This window comes from Rhinatrema bivittatum, chromosome 10 (genome assembly GCF_901001135.1).
Source record: "Rhinatrema bivittatum chromosome 10, aRhiBiv1.1, whole genome shotgun sequence".
NCBI lineage: Eukaryota > Metazoa > Chordata > Amphibia > Gymnophiona > Rhinatrematidae > Rhinatrema > Rhinatrema bivittatum.
In genome coordinates this window covers 70472384-70491558 of record NC_042624.1, presented here as the reverse complement: position 1 = coordinate 70491558, position 19175 = coordinate 70472384, and the positions used below count along the sequence as shown (strand labels likewise).

Here is a 19175-nt window from a genome sequence, read left to right as displayed (position 1 = left end):
CAGTGCGGAGTACAATGTAAACATTCACAATAAAACTGTAAAAGCATAAATAAAGTAAAAAAAAACAAGTTATGATTATACCCTGGCACAAAGATCCTTTGTGTCAACAGAGTCATGTGACCCACCAGTGTGGCTTTGTTGCACCTGCTTATCATAAGACCATTTGTTATAGTATAATGGTCATTACAGTTTCATCATGCCATGGCAATTTATGGCGATCTGGTAGTCAAACATACATGTAATGCTGGAACTATTAATAGGGATAGTTTGCAGGTCAGTTTTCAAGGCTCATATCTTTCTGTTTTAACCTGTTTTTCTGTGTATCACATTCACAAGTTACTGAACATAAAAACTACTTTAACGGATGGGTTGTGCTGGCAGAAAGCTTGTGTTCTGAGCACTGACCTATACAATAATAAAAATCTAATGAAAAAAAAAAAAAAACACACCAGAAAAAAAAAAAATCTACTGTGACAAGCAGTCATCTTGAAGCATTTTAAATGGATGGCAGCTCTGCTTACCACAGGCGATGTAGTCCCCGTTTGATGCCAGGCCCACAAAGTTCTTTTCATTAATGTGGCCTTTGAAGGAGCGCAGACAGTGTGGTTTGCCAACGTTCCATAGCTTCAGCTGGCTGTCTGTTGATCTAAAATCAATACACAAGAGACCATTAGGGGCTTGCACTTTGTGAAGGTGCTGACTTGCATGTAGAGTATACACACTGGAATCCAGAGAAAGTCCAGGGTACAAATAAATTAAGTTTTAGACCCTAACCATAATAATAATAAAAAAAAAAAAAAAAAGTTAAAGTGGATACATAGATATTTTTAAGAAAAGGTTCAGAGACAGTGTTCCATTTCTACCCATGATTTCTGTACAAGCCACCTACAGCAGAGAAAACAAAAGGAATTAGCCCTGTGGTATTATGGGCCCCCCTTCCCATAGAAGTCCCCCTCAACAAATCACCAGTGAATGCAAGAGAACCAGCATAGGAATTTAAATAAAAACACATTTAGTAAATATTGTCCCAACTTATGTGTTTCTTTTTAAATAGTTTTTAACTGTAATATATTTGAAATAAACCTAATGATTTGGTTAAAAAACAAACAAAACAGTTCATTCTGCATGTATCCTAAGCCACACTTTACCTTTTTTTTTTTCCAATGGAAAATATATGCATATGGGCATGTAGGTGAAGGGGGAATGAAGAGAGGTAACATTTCAAAAGGTACTGTATTCAGATATGAAAGCATACTGCAGTCAGTGACTAACAGTTCATCCTATTAATTTTGCCTGATTTTCAGCCAAAAATCAGCATAATCATAACTATTGCACCTCTTTTCTGAAGACATGGAATCCTGCTTTGTTGATTGGTTAGCATACTGCAGAGGAAGACTACTTCTAAAGCTCCAAGTATTTGATTAAGGATGTACACTGCCTTCAACATATTATAGGGTGTCAGAGGAGGGAAAACCAAGAGCAGGTCAATACTAAGTCAGTAACGTGTATCGGCCCGCGCACAGGGACAGGGTCATTTTATAACATAAGTGCGTATATGCGAGCGTGTTATAAAATAGCCCGATTGTATGCACATGTGCGTGCAATTTTAAGTGGATGTGCACTTGTGTGTGCAAATGCTGCATCTACCATGTAAGTAGGGGGATTTTAAAAAGACACGCCAACGCCATTATCAGTTTTCCAAGTTCATTCTCAGTTCACCCACGTAAGGGACAGGACTTCCAAACCACCCTAGTTTAATAGCTTCCCTTCTCCCGCTAGCCCCGACCTTTAAAAACACTGTTGATCTGCCTAGATTTTTTTTGTTTTACAACTTACACTCATCCACAGTGGAAGTAAAGTTATGCGGCTGGGGACACCGGCGTGCAACAATGCGCATACGTATTTACGCGCGTCTTTCAAGTTTGAATCCAGGAATGCCCATGCCCGCTCACCTCCCATCCTGGTGGCTTTTAAAATCCGTTCAGTGCGCGCGAGCCCGACTTCTACGCGTTATCTCCCGGTTTTGGTGCGCAGTAAGCTTTTTAAATTCACCTCTAAGTCTCTGCTCTCCATTAACTGGAAGAACAAGCCCAAAAATTATTTCAAAGTTATGGCCAAAATGTTGACATAGTATATTGAATATAAGGATTTTTTTGTTTTTCTATGTCCCTTCCACCATCACCACTTGGAAGCAAACCCTGACCTTCCAGAGAAAAAGTTACATTATTTTCTTTTGAGGATACAGAGTATTTTTAGTGCTATACATACAGAGTTGACAACCACTGTGGTAAAGAGTTTAGTTTTTTTTGGTCTGGAAAGCCAAATTAGGACAAATGATTGGTTTTTTTTTTTTTACTGGCTTCCTAAGTACAAGGAGAGAAAGGGTTGCTCAAAGTCATTTTCTTGAACATGTGTCTCAGGACTTCTCTAAATCATTCTAATTCTGTAATGACACTGAGTATATACAAATATTACATTTAACAATGAAGGATCTTCTTTTCCAGGTAGATATACTTCTTATGCTGTATTTTTGAAGGATTCTAGTTTTGGGACATATTGGGAGGAGATGTGTTATCTATAGGAGTCAGTCATTGAGTTTACTAAGATGCTGCTACAATGGTTGCTAGCTAATTTAAAAGTGCCTGAACCGGGGGTTTGTGGAGCTTTTCGAGCCCCGGAGAGGTGGAGTCTGTCTGCCCGGCTGCCCCGAACAGGGACTATAAAAACTCCGCCGACGGCGGCGCACAGTCGACGCCAGGCGCGCCGCCAAAGCCGCACGCAGGTATGTTTGGCTTTGCCTGATTTGCTTGGAAGCTCCAGAACTAAGTTGACATTTTCACCTGAATATCTTAAAGGTTTTCTGTCCACATCCCTCTCCAAGAGATCCGTTGTTAAAGAGAGAAATAGTACAAGATCCTAACTGTGCCCGGAAGTGTCCAGGTCTCTAGACGTTAATTGCTAATATGCCTCATACAAAGAGAAAGGCAAGATTGCGCCTTGTCTCTAATATTGCCTCATTACCTGGACAAAGATCAGTAGCAGATTGGCTGGAAACCTCTCAATTGACCTCCGAGGTACAGGCCGCTGTGCGGGATGATTTAGAGCCAAATCTCCCTCACCTGGCCTCTGAAATATCTCTAAGTCCCGGGGCACCTGAAGTACCATCTCCTCCTGGCTATAAGGGGATCTCCCCCTTAATAGAGCCTGAGGAAAACCAGAAGGAGGAAATTGGAACTGGAACTATATTAAACCTACAAGAAGAAGAAATGAAAAGGAGTGGTAATTTAGAGGAATCTCCTCAGATGGAAAAAGATCTGGAGATAAGTGGGGAAGGAAGATCCCAAACAGAACCCAGAGATTCCAGTACACCTAAGATGTCTAATAAAAATAGTTGATTCTTCAGATTTAGTTAAAGTGAAAGTAAGGAAACCTAACACTATAACATTAGAATCCCTTTGGAATTATATGGTAAAGATTTATTTTATTTATTTATTTAGCATTTGTTTATATACCGAGGTACAGCTGACATAGCCTTCACTCCGGTTTGCATTATAACAAAACCAGTTACATTTAAATTCATAACAATGTGATAGAGATTGAATCAGAACATTAACTTAATAAAAGTCAATAAATACATTGAACAATAGATATGAGTGTATGCAACACTTGAAGTTGACGGTTGAAACCGTTAATGAGAAAAAAGGTTTCTGCGAGACAGAACGAATGTCAGAAAGAGGGGATTGCTGGCATAAAAAGGAACGTGAAGGTGGATATGAAAAAGATTTATGTTCAGTTGTCATTGGGTGAGCAGCCATTGTAAGACTGTGAGAGTAGCCAATCTTTAAGATCTTTTTTAAAAGATTTAAAGTTTTCTTGCGAATTGAGGTAGTGAGTTCCATAATTTTGGGCCGACGATAGAGATGGCTCTATTTCTAGTGGAGGATAGTTTGGCTTGTGGTAATGAAGGGACATCCAGCTGAACTTTATATGTAGATCTTGTTGTACGTGATGATTTATGTAGATGTATAATATTGTCCAGGGCAGTGTAGTCAGCTTTGTGAATTGATTTGTGTAGGATTGTGAGGACTTTGTACTCTATTCTTTTTTTAACTGGTAGCCATTGTAAGTTGTAGAGTACTGGGGATATATGGTCGGATTTTCTTTTACCAGACAGGACTCTGGCAGCTGCATTTTGGAGTAACTGCAGTGGTCTTAAGGTTGAATTAGGAAGGCCTATCAGAAGGGAGTTGCAGTAGTCCAAACTGGAGAAGATGAGGGCTTGAAGAACGGTTCTGAAATCCTGGGGATGAAGCAGCGGTTTTAGGTGTTTGAGTATTTGAATTTTGTAGAAGCCTTCTCTTGTTTTTGTTATGATGTGTTTTTTAAAATTTAGCTCATTATCTAGCCAGAAACCCAGATCTTTAACGTTGTCTTTGAGTTGAATTTGAATAGATAGATTCCCTTATTGTAAACCTGACAGGTGAAGTAAGACAAACGAATATATCCTTGAAGGAGAATAGTAAAAAGATACAAGAACAGGAAAAATTAGGCAATATAGATAATCGGCTGAAGCAAGTTGAGAGTATTCAGGAGTCCCAGATAAAAAGTGAAATAATATAGCAAAGAAAGATAGAATCTTTGGAAAATACCGTGAGGGCATTGAATTTAAGAATTACAAATTTTCCTATCTCTGATTATATAACACCAATTGACTTGTTCAAATCATATGCCACTAAAATTCTCAATATACCAGAACAAGCTACACCTGTAGTAGTTAGAGCCTTCTATGTCGGGTTAAAAAAGAGTAAAGAGCAGACAGAAAAAGTCGGAAATGAGAGGGAACAAAATGTGGAATAATCTATAAATATATCAGACCTATTACAGAAGTCTCAAGAAGAATTAGACAAAGATAGATGTACTTTATTAGTTCAATTTGTTTTTATAACGGATAAGGATAATGTTTTAAAATTATTCTTTCGAAATAGATCTAAGATCTTTTATGGGCAGAAAGTTTGGATCTTCCCCGATTTGGAGAAAAATACACAATTGCGTAGAAAAAAGTTCTTGGGATTTAAAAAAGAAGTAGAAGAAAAAGGAGGTTTCTTTCTTCTAAAGTATCCTTGCAGGTGTGTAATCAAATTTGGGGGAAAGGATTATTCCTTTTTAGACCCAGAACAGTTAAAAACCCTTCTTGGAAAATAGAGTCAGGTGATTAAGGAATAAATAGAGTTCCATGTACTAGAATAAGTTATGTTTATTTCCTTGAATTTGGCTCCTTTTCCTTTCTTTAAAGTAACGGATCTCAAAAATGTTTCCTATAGTTAGAAGGGACATTTACTCAAATGACGCTTGGTGATTTTTTTTTTTTTTGATTGTTAACCGATTACATTGTTTGACTTCATGTTGGAGGTAAATGACCTGTATTTCGACTTGACAAGATATTTTGTTAAAATTCTTGTATTGGATGTGAAAAATTCATAAATTAAAAAAAAGTGCTTATAAAGTGCTATTCTCACAAAGAATATCCTCAGCAAAGTACAATTAACAAACATGCAACACGTAATAAAAAATAAAAATAAAAAATGTTTCAACAAAACAAGTATAAACAAAAAATATAAAAACAAACTTCATCAGCAAAAGAAATAAAAACAAGAGTACAGCAATAAAAAACCAAGGTTAAGACAGACTAGTCAGAAATGTCAATTCCCAACTGATGAGTTACCTTGAATTAAAAGCCAATTAAAAAGAAAGGGCTTTCAATTTTTTCCTAAAATTTAGGGTAGCTTTCTTCAACCATAATGAACTTGGGAGTTCATTCCAAAGCAAAGGGCAGGTGACTGCAAAAATCTAAGTACATGATTTGACTAAGCAAACGTTTGAAAAATGGGTCTACCAAATGATCTTGAAGTGCAGAGCTAAACGAATGACTAGGAACATAAGAACATAATATAAGAACATAAGAAATGCCATACTGGGTCAGACCAAGGCTCCATCAAGCCCAGTATCCTGTTTCCAACAGGGGCCAATCCAAATCACAAGTACCTGGCAAGTACCCAAACATTAGATAGATCACAAACTGCTATTGCTTATTAATTACCATAATAGTTTATGGATTTATCCTTGAGGAACTTATCCAAACATTTTTTAAACCCAGTTACACTAACTGCTGTAACCACATCCTCTGGCAATGAATTCCAGAACTTAACTATGCTCTGAGTGAAAAAGAATTTTCTTTGATTTGTTTTAAATGAGCTACTTGCTAACTTCTTGGAGTGCCCCCGGTCCTTCTATTATCTGAGAGAGTAAATAACCAATTTACATTAACTTGTTCAAGTCCTTTCATGATTTCGTAGACTTCAATCATATCCCGCCTCAGTTGTCTCATCTCCAAACTGAACTTCTTTAGCCTTTCCTCATACGGCAGCCATTCCATGCCCCTTATTTTGGTCACTCTTCTCTGCACTTTCTCCAGTGCAGCTATATCCTTTTTGAGATGCAGTGACCAGAACTGCACCCAGTATTCAAGGTGCAGTCTCACCATGGAGCGATACAGAGGCATTATAACATCCTCCGTTTTATTTTCCATTCCCTTCCTCATAATTCCTAACATTGTTTGCTTTTTTGATCGCCACAGCACACTGGGCCGACGATTTCCACTATGAAAATTTGGTGGTAACTTCTAAGATAGAACCTAACATTGTGTAACTACAGCAAGGGTTATTTTTCCCTATATGCATCACTTTGCACTTGTCCACGTTAAATTTCATCTGCCAATTGGAAGTGCAATCTTCCAGTCTCACAAGGTCCTCCTGCAATTCATCACAATCCGCTTGAGATTTAACTACTCTGCATAATTTTGTCTCATCTGCAAATTTGGTCACCTCACTCGTCGTACCTCTTTCTAGATCATGTATAAATATATTAAAAACCACCGGTCCAAGAACAGATCCCTGAGGCACTCCACTGTGAAAACTGACCATTTAATCCTACTTTCTGTTTCCAGTCTTTTAACCAATTTGCAATTCACAAAAGGACATTGCCTCCTATCCCATGACTTTTAGTTTTCTTAGAAGCCTCATGCGGAACTTTGTTGAATGCCTTCTGAAAATCCAAATATACCACATCTACCGGTTCTCCTTTGTCCACATGTATATTCACCCCGCCAAAAAAATGTAGGAGATTTGTGAGGCAAGACTTCCCTTGAATAAATCCATTTTGGCTGTGTCTTATCAAACCATGACTATCTAAATGTTTTGTGATTTTATTCTTTATAACAGTTTCCACAATTGTTTCCAGCACTAAAGTCAGGCTCACCGGCGTATAGTTTCCTGGATCACCCCTGGATCCCTTTTTAAATATAGGGGTTACATTGGCCATCTTCCAATCTTCAGGTATATCGGATGATTTTAATGATAGGTTACAAATTTCTACTAATAGTTCTGAAATTTCAGTTTTTAGTTTTCAGAACCCCGGGGTATATACTATCAGGTGTAGATGATTTACTATTCTTCAGTTTGTCAATCAGACCTACCACATCTTCCAGGTTCTCTGTGATTTGGTTCAGTTGATTTGAATCATCACCTATGAAAACCTTCTCTGGAACGGGTATCTCTCCAAAATCCTCTTCAGTAAACACTGAAGCAAAGAAATCATTTAATCTTTCCATGATGGCCTGATCTTCTCTAAGTGCCCCTTTAACCCCTTGATCATCCAACAGTCCAACAGACTCCCTTGCAGGCTTTCCGCTTAGGATATATTTTAAAAAGCTTTTATTGTAAGTTTTTTCCTCTATGGCCAACTTCTTTTCAAATTTTCTCTTAGCCTGTCTTATCAATGTCTTACATTTAACTTGCCAATGCTTATGCTTTATCCTATTGTCTTCTGAAGGATCCTTCTTCCAATTTTGGCTAAAATAGCCTCTTTCACCTCACCTTTTAACCATGCTGGTAATATTTTTGCTTTCCTTCCTCCTTTCTTAATGCATGGAATAAAACTGGTCTGTGCTTCTAGGATTTTTTTTTTCTAATTGTCCATGCCTGTTGCATACTTTTTACCTTTATAGCTGCAGCTTTTAGTTTTGTTTTGTTTTTTCTAACTATTTTTCTCATTTTATCAAAGTTTCCCTTTTGAAAGTTTAGCGCTAGAGCCATGGACTTACATACTGTCCCCACTTCCAGTCATTAATTCAAATTTATTATGATCACTAATGCCAAGCGGCCCTACCACTGTTACCTCTCTCACCAAATCTTGTGCTCCACTGAGAATTAGATCTAAAATTGCTCTCTCTCTTGTCAGTTCCTGAACCAGTTGCTCCATAGAACTGCCTTTTATTCCATCCAGGAACTTTAGCTCTCTAGCATGCCCTGTTTCACTTACCCAGTCAATATTGGGGTAACTGAAATCTCCATTATTACTGCACTACCAGTTTGGTTAGCTGCCCTAATTTCTCTTAGCATTTCACTGTCCATCTCACCATTTTGGCCAGGTGGACGGTAGTAAACTCCTATTACTATTCTCTTCCCCAACACACAAGGGATTTCTACCCATAAAGATTCAATTGTATATTTAGTCTCATGCAGGATCTTTATCCTCCTGGACTCTATGCCATTCCAGACATAAAGCGCCATCCCGCCACCAAGATGCTCCTCTCTGGCATTGAGATATAATTTGTATCCCGGTATAGCACTATCCTATTAGTTATCCTTTTTCCACCACGTCTCTGAGATACCAATTAAGTATATGCCATCATTCACTACTATACACTAATTCTCCCACCTTACTAAAGACTTCTGGCATTAATCAAAGGGTGTTTTTTTGTTTGTATTTACATTCTGTTTTTCAGTTGACAGGGATAAATTTGAATTTTTTTTTAGCTCAGGTAAGTTTTTCATTATAGGTACTTGGACTACTTTTATTATTAGTGGAACCTCTCTGTTGGGATGCCCCAACTCTAATGCTTCATTAGTATCCTTTGAAGATACCTTCCCTCCGAACCATGCGCTGCTGAGCGACTGTCGGCTTTCCCCTTTGTTCTAGTTTAAAAGCTGCTCTATCCCCTTTTTAAAGGTTAGTGCCAGCAGCCTGGTTCCACCCTGGTTAAGGCAGAGCCCACCCCTTTGGAAAAGACTCCCTCCTTCCTCAAAAGGTTCCCCCAGGTTCTTACAAAACTGAATCCTTCTTTCTGGGAATTTCAATGTTACAACAAAAAAAATCAGTAGAAAAATGACAAACAGAAGAAAAATCATTGGAAAAGTCATTTTCCATGATTTTCTTATACCAAATTCCCAGGGAAAAAAAAAAATTGGAAACGAAGGTCCCTACCGGATAGTATACACCCCAGGGTTCTGAAAGAAATAAAAAAATGAAATTTCAGACCTATTTCAATTAATTTGTAGCCCATCATTAAAATCATCCATTGTACCTGAAGACTGGAAGATGGCCAATGTAACCCCGATATTTAAAAGGGATCTAAGGGTGACCCAGGAAACTATAGACCAGTGAGACTGACTTCAGTGCTGAGAAAAATCATGGAAACTGTTATAAAGAATAAAATCACAAAACATTTAGATAGACATTGTTTGATGGGACAGCCAACATGAATTTACCCAAGGGAAGTCTTGCTTAACAAATCTCCTACATTTTTTGAAGGAGTGAACAAACGAGAACAGGTAGATGTGGTGTATTTGGATTTTCAGAAGGCATGCGACAAAGTATCGCATAAGAGGCTTCTAAGAAAACTAAAAAGTCATGGGATAGGAGGTGATGTCCTTTTGTGGATTGCAAACTGGTTAAAAGACAGGAAACCGAGCAGTTCCATAAAGTGTCGGGCTTCACAGTGAACTTAGAAAAATCAGAATTACTGAATCTCACTTTGTCCCCCCAGGAGGTTTCAGACATTAAGCAGAAATTCCCCTTTAGATGGGCAAACACTTCTCTCAAATATTTGGGAGTACACATCGGATCACATACCTCACAACTACACTCACTCAACTATAACTCTCTCTGGAAAAAGATTGATAGAGACCTGACATGGTACAGGGATTCATATTTATAGCTAGGTAGATTGGCTATCGTTAAAATGGTTATTTTACCACGCCTCTTGTATTTCTTTTCAACCATCACTATTTTTATCCCCTCAGCACTGCTGAAAAAGTGGCAGATTAAAATTTATAGCTTCATATGGAGAAAGCGGCCGCCCCGGGTAGCTCGAACAGTTATTTTTGTCTAAGCGAGCAGGGGGATTGGGAGCGCCGAACCTCATTTGGTATTATGCTGCAGAACAGCTCCTTTTTTTTGGTAGATTTATATCATAAAGTAGATATTAAACAATGGGTCCAACTGGAGCAGAAGCAGATAGGACATATGCCACTCCAAGCTTTGGCATGGCAGCCTAAATCCACTTGGCAACCATTGGCACGTATACCACCAGCTTTACTTACCACGCTCAGAGTGTGGAAGGCCTGGAAACCTAAGCTTGTGGGACACTCAATATTTTCAGTCATCCTGCCTCTTTTATAATAACCTTTTCCAGGGAGGCATGGATAACCCTCGACTAGCAGCGTGGGAATGACACGGGCCTACTACATTCGGGCAGGTCCTGATGGGTGCCTCGTTGCGGAGTCTGGAGGCTTTACCTGTTCCGGGTCCCCTTGACTTAGGGCAAGTGCTAGCCTATGCACAGGTTCGCCATTTTCTCCGAACATTGCTCTCCGCCAATAAGATCCACCCGAATAAAACACTTTGAGTCTTACTGTGAACATTCGGACAGAATGAAGGGTATCCTTTCCAAGATTTATAAATTATTAAATAATCATTCCCCCTATTCGGCTACCCATATCCAAGCTTGGCATAAAGATTTAGGGGAAGAACTCTCTAAAGATGATTGGGACCTTATATTCCTTCAGCTTTCCAAGGTGTCAATTGCTGCCTCTATACAGGAACACTGCTATAAAGTGCTGTATCGATGGCACTTCACCCCAGAGAAACTTCATCAAATGATGCCTGAGATTTCAAACTTATGTTGGCGAGGATGCGGCCATGTTGCTACCTATGTTCATATTTGGTGGCATTGTCCAAAGGTAATTTTATTCTGGCAACAGCTTTTTGAATGGCTCGAGACTGTAGTGCAGGGATTTCGAGTTCCGGGCCTTAGGTGGGTGATGTTACATGTGCCATCCAAGGATTATTCTAAACATATCAATCAATTCCTTACCCAAATGTATATTGCGGCCAGGGCTGCGCTAGCTAAGGCTTGGAAGTCCCCTGGCATCCCTTCCAAGGCGGAGGTCATCCAAAGACTGCATAAGCAGTATCACTTATCATATCTTACTACGGTGAAATATGATAAACTGAAACTTTTGCAAGCTATTTGGCGCCCTATGACATAATGGTTACATCTTCAAAATGTGCCCACCTCACAGGTGTCTCCATAGCTTCGAGACTCCTCAGAAACACACACACTGACACAATGATATACAGTGACACAATTAGTAGACAATACAAGACAATAGGAACTGTTATTTAGTTTTCTACTCTTTTATTTGAGCCAATACAGTAACTTCTTTGTATATACTGTTTATACTTTACGGAGTCCTGGAAAGGGGGGGGGGGGAATGGGGGTTGGGTTACTTTTATTGAAAGTATACACTACATTGCATTTTGTACTCTGAGTTGTAATTTTAAGTTAATCTATGTTATTACTACCATGTTTAACAATGTACATGTCATACAGTTCAATAAACTATAAATTGAAAAAAAAAGACAGGAAACAGAAAGTAGGATTAAATGGTCTGTTTTCACAGTGGAAAAACGTGAACAGTGGAGTGCCTTGAGAATCTGTGCTTGGACTGGTGCTTTTTAATATATTTATAAATGATCTGGAAAGGGGTACGATGAGTGAGGTGAGCAAATTTGCGGATGACACAAAATTATGCAGAGTAGCTAAATCTCAAGTGGATTGTGATAAATTGCAAGAGGACCTTGCAAGACTGGAAGATTAGGCTTCCAAATGACAGATGAAATTTAATGTGGACAAGTACAAATTGATGCATATAGGGAAAAATAACCCTTGCTGTAGTTACACTGGTATAGGGCATGCTCAGTGTGCCTAGTCAAAGTTCTAGAAACTTTAACAAATTTTCCGCATCGGAGCTCCATCTGATGTCTCCCATGTCCTTGGAGAATTGGTTTAAATTGATTTTCATACTAATTTTTAAGCTGATTAAGAACATAAGAAAATGCCATACTGGGTCAGACCAAGGGTCCATTAAGCCCAGCATCCTGTTTCCAACAGTGGCCAATCCAGGCCATAAGAACCTGGCAAGTACCCAAAAACTAAGTCTGTTCCAAGTTACTGTTGCTAGTAATAGCAGTGTATTTTTTAAGTAAATTTGATTAATAGCAGGTAATTGACTTCTCCTCCAAGAACTTATCCAATCCTTTTTTAAACACCGCTATACTAACTGCACTAACCATATCCTCTGGCAACAAATTCCAGAGTTTAATTGTGCGTTGAGTAAAAAAGAACTTTCTCCAATTAGTTTTAAATGTGCCCCATGCTAACTTCATGGAGTGCCCCCTAGTCTTTCTATTATCCGAAAGAGTAAATAACAGATTCACATCTACCCGTTCTAGACCTCTCATAATTTTAAACATCTCTATCATATCCCCCCTCCGCAGTCTCTTCTCCAAGCTGAAAAGTCCTAACCTCTTTAGTCTTTCCTCATAGGGGAGCTGTTCCATTCCCCTTATCATTTTGGTAGCCCTTCTCTGTACCTTCTCCATCGCAATTATATCTTTTTTGAGATGCGGCGACCAGAATTGTACACAGTATTCAAGGTACGGTGTCACCAAGGAGCGATACAGAGGCATTATGACATTTTCCGTTTTATTCACCATTCCCTTTCTAATAATTCCCAACATTGTTTGCTTTTTTGACTGCTGCAGCACACTGAACCGACAATTTCAATGTGTTATCCACTATGATGCCTAGATCTCTTTCTTGGGTTGTAGCACCTAATATGGAACCCAACATTGTGTAATTATAGCATGGGTTATTTTTCCCTATATGCATCACCTTGCACTTATCCACATTAAATTTCATCTGCCATTTGGATGCCCAATTTTCCAGTCTCATAAGGTCTTCCTGCAATTTATCACAATCTGCTTGTGATTTAACTACTCTGAACAATTTTGTGTCATCTGCAAATTTGCTCATTCGTCGTATTTCTTTCCAGATCATTTATAAATATATTGAAAAGTAAGGGTCCCAATACAGATCCCTGAGGCACTCCACTGTCCACTCCCTTCAACTGAGAAAATTGTCCATTTAATCCTACTCTGTTTCCTGTCTTTTAGCCAGTTTGCAATCCATGAAAGGACATCGACACCTATCCCATGACTTTTTACTTTTCCTAGAAGCCTCTCATGAGGAACTTTGTCAAACGCCTTCTGAAAATCCAAGTATACTACATCTACCGGTTCACCTTTATCCACGTGTTTATTAACTCCTTCAAAAAAGTGAAGCAGATTTGTGAAGCAAGACTTTCCCTGGGTAAAGCCATGCTGACTTTGTTCCATTAAACCATGTCTTTCTATATGTTCTGCGATTTTGATGTTTAGAACACTTTCCACTATTTTTCCTGGCACTGAAGTCAGGCTAACTGGTCTGTAGTTTCACGGATCGCCCCTGGAGCCCTTTTTAAATATTGGGGTTACATTTGCTATCCTCCAGTCTTCAGGTACAATGGATGATTTTAATGATAGGTTACAAATTTTTACTAATAGATCTGAAATTTCATTTTTTAGTTCCTTCAGAACTCTGGGGTGTATACCATCCGGTCTAGGCGATTTACTACTCTTCAGTTTGTCAATCAGGCCTACCACATCTTCCAGCTTCACCGTGATTTGATTCAGTCCATCTGAATCATTACCCATGAAAACCTTCTCCATTACGGGTACCTCCCCAACATCCTCTTCAGTAAACACAGAAGCAAAGAAATCATTTAATCTTTCCGCGATGGCCTTATCTTCTCTAAGTGCTCCTTTAACCCCTCGATCATCTAACGGTCCAACTGACTCCCTCACAGGCTTTCTGCTTCGGATATATTTAAAAATGTTTTTACTGTGAGTTTTTGCCTCTACAGCCAACTTCTTTTCAAATTCTCTCTTAGCCTGTCTTATCAATGTCTTACATTTAACTTGCCAACGTTTATGCATTCTCCTCTTTTCTTCTGTTGGATCCTTCTTCCAATTTTTGAATGAAGATCTTTTGGCTAAAATAGCTTCTTTCACCTCCCCTTTTAACCATACTGGTAATCGTGTTGCCTTCTTTCCACCTTTCTTAATGTGTGGAATACATCTAGACTGTGCTTCTAGAATTTTATTTTTTAACAATGACCACGCCTCTTAGACATTTTTTACTTTTGTAGCTGCTCCTTTCAGTTTTTTTCTAACAATTTTTCTCAAAGTTTCCCTTTTGAAAGTTTAGCACGAGAGCCTTGGATTTGCACACTGTTCCTCTTCCAGTCATGAAATCAAATTTGATCATATTATGATCACTACTGCCAAGCAGCCCCACCACCATTACCTCTCTCACCAAGTCCTGTGCTCCACTGAGAATTAGATCTAAAATTGCTCCCTCTCTCGTTGGTTCCTGAACCAATTGCTCCATAAAGCTATCATTTATTCCATCCAGGAACGTTATCTCTCTAGTGTGTCCCGATGATACATTTACCCAGTCAATATTGGGGTAATTGTAAGTCTCACATAAACATGGTGCAGGATAAAATATATAGTTCCATTGAAACTTCAAATATATTTTTATTGTAACGTCAATCATTCAAAGTTCATTTGATTGAGGCAACTCCATTCCGGGTAATCAAGCGAAACAACAATTAAAGTCCCCCGACACGGTCCGTGTTTCGGGTAAGCTGCATCAGGAGGGACCACGGCGAATGTTTAATCTATAATAAAATAACATACATCACGAACGGAACAATACAGGCTGCTAATAAGAAATTGTGCAATGTAAATGCATACCTTCAGTGTTGACAGCAGGAGCGCAATATCTTGTAATAGTGACAGCCATTTGAAGGAAAAAAGGGCGCGAAAGAGGAAATCCCTCTCGCGAGATGCTGAAAGCGGTAGGTACACAGTGACACACATGCAGAATTAATGACTCATTAATAGAATAAATACCATTCTATTTCCTTGTTTAAACCTTTAGGTGAAACTGTGTCCAAAGTGAAAATCCAGCGCTGTTCTCTCCTGACCGAGTATCCCGGCAAAGTCACCCCCCCGACGAGGGGGCGCGACTTCCTCCAGGACTAGGAAGGAGAGAGCAGCAACGGAGTGACCCGCCTGGAGCCAGTGTGAGACCAAAGGCTCATCGCTTCTAGAGGATCTAATATTGCAACAGTGCTCAATGATCCTTGTCTTAATCATTCGTGAAGTTTTGCCCACATACAGCAGGGGGCAAGGGCACTTAACCACATATACCACCCCTCTAGTAGTGCAATCAGTTTTGGAAAACAGTTTAAACACACGTCCAGTCTGAGAGTGTACAAATTCTGTAAACAATTCCGTGTGCTGGCACATGGTGCAGTGGCCACAGGGAGAATGTTGACCTCACATCTAATCGCATTTCACTGGGGTGGCTCGCTGTATGTACCAGCTGGTCCCGTAAATTGGTCCCTCTTTTGAAGGTGAACCGGAGTGATCCATGCATAAGGTCATTCAAGGAAAGAGCTGCCCAATGTCTTTTTATCATATTGGCTACAGATCTGCCTACGACCGAGAAAGGAAGAATACAGTTCAAAGATGTGTCATCGGAGGGTGAAGGTGGTGTAAAAAGCCATTCCCGGTGAGTGTAGAGTGCCCGCTTAAACGCCTTCTTTATGACCCTCGATGGATAACCCCTCTCTGAAAATCGGACAGATAGGCTCTGAGCTTGTGACAAAAAATCAGCACGATTGGAACAGAGTCTACGGAGTCTCAAAAATTGTCCTGTAGGGATGTTGTCACGAAGTGCTCTGGGATGACAGCTGCTATAAGCTAACAAAGTGTTCCTATCTGTATTTTTGCGGAACAGTGAGGTTTCAAAACGGTCACCCCTCCAGGTGATGGCCACGTCCAAAAAGGAAATCTGTGTAGAATGAATGCTAAAATTAAACTGAATGTGTGGATTACGGGAATTAACCCAGTCAAAAAATACAAAAAATTGTACGTCTGAGCCTGTCCATATTATAAAGACATCATCGATGTACCGTAGCCATACATGGATGAATGAAGACCATTCTGACGAATGGATATGAGCGTCTTCATAATCATCCATGTATAGGCACGCGAGGCTCGGTGCCATTGTCGCCCCCATTGCAGTCCCCTTGTTCTGCTGGTAAATTTGATCTTGGAATTGAAAAAAGTTTTTTGTTAAGGCAATCTCCGCAAGTTGGATCAAAAAGGGGGTAGTGACTCGGTGGGGAGCTGGACGAGTGTTTAAAGCCTTCTCCATAACTGTCAACGCCTCAGATTGAGGAATGTTCGAATAAAGGGAAACTACATCAAGGGTAATAAGAAATATCGATGACTGTGATATCTCCATTTGATCCAAAATAGATATGAAATGAGAAGAATCCCTTACAAAGGACTTGGAGCGTGGTACCAGGGGTTTAAGAAATACGTCCACAAACTGAGATAACGGCTCCAATAAAGAACCGATGCCAGATACTATCGGGCGTCCTGGGGGATTTACCAAAGATTTATGGACCTTTGGGAGCATATAAAACAATGGCATAATGGGGTGAGCAGCTACTAGAAATTTAGCTTCTTTACTTGTGATCATATGTGCGTCAAGAGCCATTTGAACCAGGGATTTTATCTCAAGGAGTAAGGACTCCGTGGGATTCAGAGGGAGTGGTGTATAAAAGTTGGTATCTCCCAGTTGTCTGAGAGCCTCAACCACGTAGTCAGAGCTATTTTGAACCACTATGCCTCCCCCCTTGTCCGCTGGCTTGATTACAATAGATTGGTCGTTAGCTAGAGCCCCTATGACATGAGCCTCATCCATTGACAGGTTATATCTAATGTATCGTTTTTGGGAACAAGTCAAATTCACATCTCTACAAACGAGGCGTTCAAAGGCGCCTAAAGAGACGTCAGTAGCCCCCGGTGGTGTCCATTTTGATCTCGGGTGTACCACAGAAAAGTCAGCAGTCGATGGAAAATCTTCAAAAAACAAATTAAGTTTTAGTCTTCGGAAAAACCGATGCAGATGGACCTGAAGATCAAAGCTGTCTCCTCTATTAGTAGGGACAAACGAGAGTCCCCTCTCTAAAACTTGAAGTTCAAGGGGAGAGAGATGACGTGAAGAGAGGTTAAATACTGTATTTTCCTTCATTGCCATAGGTCTGCTTGAGACCGGGGCGGGCGAGCGGCCCGACTCTGTGAGTTGTCCTGGGAAAGTATACCTCCTCGAGGTCGAAGTTGTCGAGTGTCTGATTTCGGCTGTGGGTGGCCCGAATCTAAAAAAAAGGCCGCTATAGACGAGTAATGTGAGGAGGCAGGTGGAACCAAATTGGTAGAAGAATCGTCTGGTGTACGGATCCGAGAAGGGTGTCCAGATTCTGCAGGAACGGCAGTGGCGCGGCCTCGGCGAGACTGGCCCCGGGTACGCTGTGCCCGAGATTCCTCTCCGGATGAATCGCCGGAGGACGAGCTGTCCGCGAAGGTGACTTTCCTCGCAGGTTTTTGTGCCTGCCATTTATATATGTATCCCGTACTGTAATCAGCAGCGTCGCGTTGAAATTTGCTGTATTTTACAGCTTTCAAGTCAGATCTAAATTTCTTTAAATTCTCCTGGAATTCCCCCAGTTGCTGGTCAAACAGTTCAACCTGGCTGGAGCGTTTAATCAGATCAAGTTTGGTTGTAACTTCACTTTGTAGTGTATCATGAAGGTCGCGATTAGTCTCAATAATTAGGACCATGAGATCCAAGGAGCACTTGTTTAAGATCTGGTTCCATCGGTTCATAAAGGCAGTATTGTCCGTATGGAGCCTGGGCTCTTTTTGGATACGGAGACCCCGCGGTATACGGCGTACTCTACAGTACTCAATAAGGGTAGCTGAATGTAAGTCTCCCATTATTACTGCACTACCAATTTGGTTAGCTTCCCTAATTTCTCTTAGCATTTCACTGTCCGTCTCACCATCTTGACCAGGTGGACGGTAGTATACCCCTCTCACTATAGTCTTCCCCGACACTCAAGGGATTTCTACACAAAAAGATTCAATTTTGTATTTAGTCTCATGCAGGATGTTTATCCTGTTGGACTCTATGCCATCCCGGACATAAAGCGCCACACCACCTCCCGGGTGCTCCTCTCTGTGATTAAAGAGCAGTTATAGAGCTGCAGAGGTGTCTCAAGAATTCCAGTCACTGCTGGAAGCCAGTTTGGGCCAAAACACCTGCCTTGTTTCAAATCCCACCCTCCACCAGCAAAAGCGCTCACCCTCCAATGCTGCTGGTGTGGTTTTCCAAGTCCCGCCTACCCCCTCCAAGCAGTCAAAATGCTTGTTGCTTGATGCTGCCAATACAGAATTTGAAGCGGGATACACCTAACAGAAGCTGTTCCCAGCAGGCTCACTAGCCTGGCAAAAAAGTGCAGTGCTGCAGAGCCTCAGCAAGCATGCTGTCAAAGGAGAGAGGAGAAACTTGGAGCCACCACTACTAAGGATGAATGCTGTTGCAATGGTGGGGGAAAGAAGATTTTCATTGGGGGATGTAGGGAGGGGACAGGAGTAGACACAGGGAGCTGTTGAGTGGATGAGTGGGAAAATCTGCTTAATATTGTTTTGTCCTGGTTTCTGTCCACCAAAATAAACTCCAATCTTTACCCAGAAGAATGAGTCACATTTTTCACTGATTTTTCTGTTTTGATCTTGTCATAATAAACCCTGATAAGTTCCCAGGAAAAATTAAAAAATAAAAACCAAAAATGAAGGTCTCTAATAATCATACATGTGGCAATCTGGATAGCACCTATCTTATTGCTGGGCTTCTATCAGCATCTTAATTTGCTGAGCTGCTAAAGTCTTAAAAGCAGAGTAAGGAGTGGGTATGTCAATTTAAGGGTTGTTAAATTGAAATCCCTAGGCAAATTTATTTTGTCTTTTAAATC

General features: G+C 40.2%; 1 protein-coding gene across 2 annotated transcripts in view; it reads right to left on the bottom strand.

The window, feature by feature from the left end:
- Positions 1–19175, bottom strand: part of COP1 (COP1 E3 ubiquitin ligase) — a 440422-nt gene that overhangs the window by 106088 nt on the left and 315159 nt on the right. For both annotated transcript variants that reach the window (XM_029618041.1, XM_029618042.1), the window contains exon 17: positions 522–646. In XM_029618041.1, the coding sequence (XP_029473901.1) occupies positions 522–646 (125 nt within the window). The remainder of the gene's footprint in view (positions 1–521; positions 647–19175) is intronic.